Source organism: Barbus barbus (genome assembly GCF_936440315.1).
Source record: "Barbus barbus genome assembly, chromosome: 19".
In the NCBI taxonomy this organism is placed as follows: Eukaryota; Metazoa; Chordata; class Actinopteri; order Cypriniformes; family Cyprinidae; genus Barbus; species Barbus barbus.
The window spans coordinates 23,805,118-23,812,378 of NC_136747.1; the positions used below are offsets into that span (position 1 = coordinate 23,805,118).

Consider the following 7,261-nt stretch of genomic DNA (forward strand, 5'->3'; position numbering starts at 1 on the left):
ATCGCTCTCTCCAGACCTTTCCTAGTGATTTATCTCACTCTTATAATGGCATCAGGGGGAGTTCTGCGGTCTTGGATGTGTCTGGAGTGGGATCTGCACTGAATTAAAGAGCTTGAGGAGGGAGGGTTATCCAATCACTGCTTCATGGCTCACACTAAATAAGTCAACCAACCATTCACCTCTTCAAGAGAACTTAATGGAAACAACATATTTCATGTGGTATTCAGGAAGCTCAAAAAGCACAAACGTCATTTGCAACTTGCATAATCCAAAATGTGACAACAGTAAAACAAAATAGAAGGAGTTCATATTGACCTTAAAACTCTCCTGCTGTCAATTTGACCCAGACTCACTTTTCAATCTTCTTAAAATACTGGTTAACTTTTTATTTCTTAAATATTTCTCATTATTAAGCTCGTGAATGTGCATGCAAAACTGACACATGGAAAAGCTTTACAAACTGTTACAATTTTTGAGTCGGTTTTCATTAATTTGACAAAAATCAACACTTTGAAAAACACTAAAGAGTCAGAAAAAAAAAACCTTGTTAAACACTAAAATATGAAAGACTCAGTTTACTCAACATTCTGAATCACCCAAGAAAAATCACTATTTCTTTAATTGAGTTTCACAGTCACAAGATCTGTCAAAGGTTATTTTTGTTTTTTTAGCTCAATTACTAGACTGTTGCAGAACTGAAAAGAAGTGTGAAAAACCCATTTAACCCTCCCAAGGGTTGAAGAATCAGACATAATTAAAGACAAAGGAAGAACAAATAGCAATAAAAACTACAGCTACTAATATTAGCACAGAAAATATAAATCTTCAAACAAATAATAATATATATTTATATATAAGTCAGAACAGCTCATTTTAAACACATATGTGACCCTGGACTACAAGAAAGTTGAATAATTAAGCTTTCCATTGATGTTTGCTTTGTTATGATCAGACAATATTTGGCCGAGATGCAACTATTTGAAAATCTGTAATCTGAGGGTGCAAAAAAAATCTAAATATTGAGAAAATGGCCTTTAAAGTTGTCCAAATGAAGTTCTAAGCAATGCATATTACTAATCAAAAATTACGTTTTGATATATTTACGGTAGGAAATTTAAAAAATATCTTCATGGAACATAATCTTTACTTAATATCCTAATGATTTTTGGCATAAAAGAAAAATTGATAATTTTGACCCATACTATGTATTTTTGGCTATTGCTACAAATATACCCCAAGACTTAAGACTGGTTTTGTGGTCCAGGGTCACAAATGTAAGTCAGATGAACCCCTAACATAGTAGAAATATAATTAAAAATAGATGGCAGTTATTAATTTTTTTCATGATGTATATGTGTTTAGTCACTGACAAGCTACAATAGAGGTTTTCTGTTTTTACACGAGTCTTTAGGGTATTATTAAAGTAGATTTTTTTTTTTTGGCAAATTGAATGGAAACCAATTTTGGGACATCTGAACACACCAGGAGGTAATAATATATTTTTCTGTCTAGATGTTAACGGTTACATACAAATACAAAAAGCAGCCAACACAATATAGGGGTCTGCAGTATCAAGATGCAAATATGCATACCTACTTTTCCATGTCCGGTATGTGCATAATTTTAGATGTATGTGAATATGTGCACTGTTAAGCATTAAACCATTTCCAAACGCTTCCAAAAACTTTTAATGACCCCTGTTGACATTGCAATGTCCCTTACACTGCTGAGCGTGTTTGCTGTGTCACAAACAATGACACCACAGGTTTGAACAATGATGCAGAAAAGCAAGAGTAAGGTGGAGGGGAGAAGAGAACAGAAGGTCTGGCCTGTGAATACAGTGGCGAACAGAGCAGCGCTGGCCATGTCATTTCCGTGGCTTACCACAACCATTTCCTGTGAAGTATTCTAAGGCCTCAAAATTATAGCTTCTGTGCATGGCAAAGCCTCTCTTACCTCTTTCATTTCGTAAATGCTGCATGTTTCAATAGATTTTAAAACGTTGTGGACAGACAAAGGGGTAGGCACCTCTTTTTAAAAATATATTCTGACATTATGCATAAGTGCTTGACATCTTGCGTTTCTGGTCAAACACTGCTGGCAACGTTTTTCTGAGCTCTTTCATTACATTTACCCAGCTTATATTTGACCAGGTTTTAAAATAATATGGCTAGAGAGAGGACAATGCACTCTTTAATTAAAGCAGCTGCAGACGCTTACATGGCCACTTCCACCAGGTGGCGCTCGGGAGATTTATTTGATTTTTTTTACCTTAAGATATTTGGCACCAAAAGTGTAATTATTAATTCAAACACATTAAATGTCCAAGCAATCTCATGTTTATATTTACTGAAGCAAGTGCACAATATTATAATTAAAGTTATAACGCAAACTCTAAAAGTGTTTTTATTCATTTGAAGTTCTAATCTAGAAGCATTATTATCAGAAAATGTGATCAGAGTGCTTTTGCATTTCATAATGCGATTGATGTAAATTACCATTTTTAAATGACAAAAGTAGGCCCTACTAATAATAAAATCGGGTTTAGGCAAACCTACTTATGTTAATATATGCAGTATTCATTCTAATTTTTTTCTCTTTAAGACTGATTAAAGCTAGGTAGTTTAAATTATAAACAAAGCCAATTTATTTATTTTTTTGGAGACCATTACATTTTTGGAAAACACTTCACAACTTTAGGCTCTACTGTGTTCTTGTATACGGATTTCTACTGCCATCCAGTGGACATTCTTTGTACTACAGCAAAATCACTACAGTCTCACCAAGTAAATTCATGTGGCCACAAAACTGATTATAAAATACACACCCAGGTGTTTTATGAGTAAGTACTGATTACTGAAGTACAAAACAATACCTGAGAGAAGAACGGTCTTTTAAATTACAGTAATAAGTTTTAAAAGTATAATTAAAACATGCATTAAAAATGAGAGTTCACAAACAACTTAATGTTTTATGAAATATATTTATTATGAAGGGGAAACATTTACTGTCATAAAAGGGACCAAAAGAAAAAAAAAAGTAACAAATCATGTGACCGCCTACACTGGTGATAACGGCATTTCTTCAGAGGCTGACCTGTGGACAGTTTCACACACAGGCAGGGTTGGCTGACCTGGGGTCAGTGCAGCATTTCTAGCTCTAATGCTTCTCTAAAGCTGGGAATAGCAGGAGTATTCAAGATCCATCCACTCAAGACAGGACGACTTCAACCCAAGCTAGAGGCACAAGGATGTGGAGCAGCGGCGACCGATGGCAGCCATCATAAAGCACTATGCTGTGTTGGAAGCAATGGAAATTTTACAAAAACATCCTAATGTGCCTACTCTTAACATTGTTAGGGTGTGCAGTCCTGTCAAAATGTTTGTTTACTCTTGTGACAAATAAAGAAGGTTTCATTGCACTTGTTGGACAAATTTGCATGGAAGCCTGTTTCAGTCACGAAAAAGAAAAAATTAAATTAAAAAGGTAACAGCAACTTTAACTTCTTCAGTTTTTATTTTTTGAAGAAAAAAAATAAATCTGTTCTAAAAAAAAAAATTTTTGGGGGGGGGGGGGGGGGGGGGGGGGTCACAATTGTGTTTTTTATTCTTCTTCACGAAATAGTACATTTATAATTTTGTCTTTTTGTTTGTGCCATGGATAAAAAAAAAAAAGGTAATACAATTCTGAGATTTAAACTCACAATTCTAAAACTAAAAATCTAAACGATTAAAAAAAAAAAAAAAAAAAAACAGAATTATGAGAAAAAAAAAAAAAAAAAGTCAGAATTGTTAAATATAAATTCAGAATTGTGAGATATAAACTCCCAATTACAAGTAAAAAGTCAGAATTGTGAGACAGAGACGCAATTAGCTTATGTAAACTCAGAATTGTGAGTTGTTTATATCTCAATACTGTTTTCCATCAGAATTGTGAGGTAAAAAGTCGTAATTATAAAAAAATTAAACTTTTCCCATGGTGGAAACGGCTTCCATACATGTCAGAACCAGTGTGGTGTCAGTGTCAGTGCTGTTATCTCACAAAAACACTGGACGTTTGGGTCATCAGCTTGTTTTTTTTGTGCGCTCGAGTCATTAACAGATTGGTTAAACGGTAACAATTACATGTCGATACGCTCTCACGTAAATATACTGTACATCCGGAGTGGACGGTAGCAGCGTGTTAGTTGGGACATGAACGTGTGGCTGAGCCAGTTCATCTTCAGATGGGCTGTGAACGAGTGTAACCATGATGAGTGGTTGTGAAGGAGAGCACAGTGACTGATGCAGGTCCGTTACAAGAAATGAACTCACGTCCAGCCTAAAACAGCATAACGGTTATGACGGTGAACTGGAGGAGATCTGGCTCAGGGCTCTATGTAGTGCTGTCAGGAGGGACGATCCTTTGGCGAGCACTTTTGGGTCTGTGGCGGGGCGTCGGGGGCGAGCTGCGTTCACTCTCGGACTCGGAGGGCTCGGTTTCAGCCTGCGGAGAACCGGTGTCTCCCACCAACTCCCGCAAGAACTTAAACTTAGACAGGAAGAGCTGCCACACCACGTACCACCCTACAAACAGGACACAAAGACACTTTCAACATCTGGCTGTCAGGAGTACACTGGAACTAGGAGCAAGATGATATGCCTTTGCATTTCTATCTCGGATTTGACTCTGGTTCAGACTGAAGCACTTGCATTAACTGTATGATAAAGCACAGATTCAGCTGCTATTTGCTAAATTAAGTGAAGTAATCCACTTCAGATGCCTGACAAATTACATTTCATTTTGCTGAGAAATGTTTAGCCCCTTGTAGACAGCAGTTAAAACATTTTGTGTTAATACAATCAAGCTTAATGTTACAAACTTTAAGATTTTGCATTGTTATGACCCAACTGTTACACTATGTAATGTCAAAATTTCTCAAAATACTAAAATGTAACATTTGTAACAAAACTAATGAGAATCATAATAAGAATCAAATGTAAGTGATCTGGATGCATTATGGTAATACGACTTTAGTGGGAAAAATGTCAATATTAACTTGATGTAAAATTAATGAATGCATAAATTGTGACAATTATGTTCCCTTTCATTATTGGGTAAAATATGAAAAGTAATTATTCAAATAAGAATAAAAATAGGATCAACAGTAAAACATGGTAATAAGACTTTACTAGAAAAATATAAATAATAATATCAATACAAAATATCCTAATATCATAAAAATCACCTTTTTTACTTGGGAAAGAAATATGAATTAATAATAAGAATAAAATGTAATCTGGACGCATTATGGTAAAGGGAATTTGGTGAGAAAATGTCAAATTTTTCTAAATATTAATTTTATGCAAAATATAATTTCTTATTTTTTCTCTTTGATTATTTGGGTAAAATATGAAAAAACTATTTATAAATATATTTATAATATATATTTTTTTACTTTTGGAAGGAAATATGAATTTATACAAATAAAATATCTATGCATTATGGTAATGACAATTTAGTGAGCAATTGTCATGCTATTAACGTCAGAATTAAAAATAGTAATTCTCTTTATGCAAAAGAAAATCATCAAATTCTATTTTGAGATACAATGAAATAATTAAAATAAGAGTTTGTAAATTTAAACATTTACAAATGCTTTTAAAATCAAAAGTTGCATTTTTTACCATTAGTTAATGCATCATGTACAAACATGATTAAGCAATGAACAACTGTCTTTTTATAAAGTAACAAGAAAAATTAACAAATACAAAAAAAAACAAACAAAAAAAAAAAGCTCAGTTATTTAATTTGAGCTTTTGCATTAATTTTATTGGTAAAATATGACCTAGGCTCATTTTTGGTAGAATTTATTTTATTTCATAACATATTCTGACACTTTAGTTAACCCAGAAAAAGCATCTTCCTCGTGACAAGCAAGACACACAAGTGTTCAGTGCAGTGACCTATAAAGATCTGATCCAAGCCTGCGTCTGACATGATGACACAACTTCTCAAATGACACACTGGACACTGCACACTTATGTAACAGGTGAGAGGTTTCTACAGTCCAGAAAACCATTGTACTGCTCCTGTGCCCTTAACAGATGTGAGTCAGTCAGAGAGACCTTGACTAAAGTCAACACTCAACTCTCAGTGAACTCTGGAAATGAGACGACTGTGTTACTGACAGTCAGCAAATCTGGTCTATTTTCGTGGTGCTTGACTGAACCGACCACATTCTCACACATGGGCCCATAATTCAAGGCTGTGGGGTCACTGTAGAGACATCCTGTAACTGAAGGTGTGGCTTTTTCCTCAGAAATGTGACCAGGTTCATGACCATCAGATCACGGAGTAAGCAACCACTGTGATAGACTTCACAGAATCATGCAATTCCTTGAATTTCTAGTTTAGGTTAAGCTACAGTGACCCCAAAATAATTCAGACAATTGAGTCACACTTAAAAATGGCATTGCATTTTGATTGCAGGATCTTTTCTCAGGGTGTTTGGCAGCTACTTACCACAGAGCATGAAGAGGAGGACACATATCAGCGTGGCCACAATCACCAACACGGTCAAACCAACACTCTGCCACATCCTCCTCTTCTTTCCTAATAAACAAAACACACCTTCACATCTGTTCTATAAGCTCAATTTAATACCACAATTCCTGTAGGACCCGCATTAATTTTGTCTGATATCATCATACATGATTTGAATGCCTAATATAATACATCTGAAAAAAATATTTCAAATATCATGTAAAAAATGCATAATCATAGGATCCAATGTATCTGCTCAGAATTGTAGGTAACTTTTCAGAATATGCAACCTATTGATATGTATTACTGTAACTATTGTAAATCATAAGTAAAAAATAAATAAAATGAACAATTAATAAACAATAAATATTTTTTTTTTAATTCAGCATTAACTAAAACATTTACAAATATATTTATAAAATTACTACATTTACACAAATGCATCCACAAACAAAAACTCTTGTTATCTTTTAGTGTAATCATAAAAAAAACAAAACAATCATTGTTGGTTTATGATCAGACTTACAGACGGTCACGCCTCAGTCTTCACGCCGAAACCCACGGGGACGGAAGCCGGTAGCGCATGTCATGAAGAGTCTCAAATGTTCTCTTTATCTACATCATTGCGCCATTTACAGAGAAAAGAGAAGAACGAGAAAACAACGAACTCGAGCCTCAACAGCACACACAATCTGACGATGACCCGGAAGCGCTCGTACTTACCATTCCGCCGCGT

General features: G+C 34.7%; 1 protein-coding gene across 1 annotated transcript; it reads right to left on the reverse strand.

Annotated features, from left to right (window-relative positions):
• Window positions 1-2,964: 2,964 nt before the first annotated feature.
• LOC306885527 (small integral membrane protein 13) lies at window positions 2,965-7,261 on the reverse strand. Its single transcript, XM_079442106.1, has 3 exons — window positions 7,052-7,261; window positions 6,505-6,594; window positions 2,965-4,565 (listed from the first exon to the last, which is right to left on the reverse strand). The coding sequence occupies exons 2-3, from the start codon at window positions 6,578-6,580 to the stop codon at window positions 4,375-4,377; spliced, it is 267 nt and encodes an 88-aa protein (XP_079298232.1). The 5' UTR covers window positions 6,581-6,594; window positions 7,052-7,261; the 3' UTR covers window positions 2,965-4,374.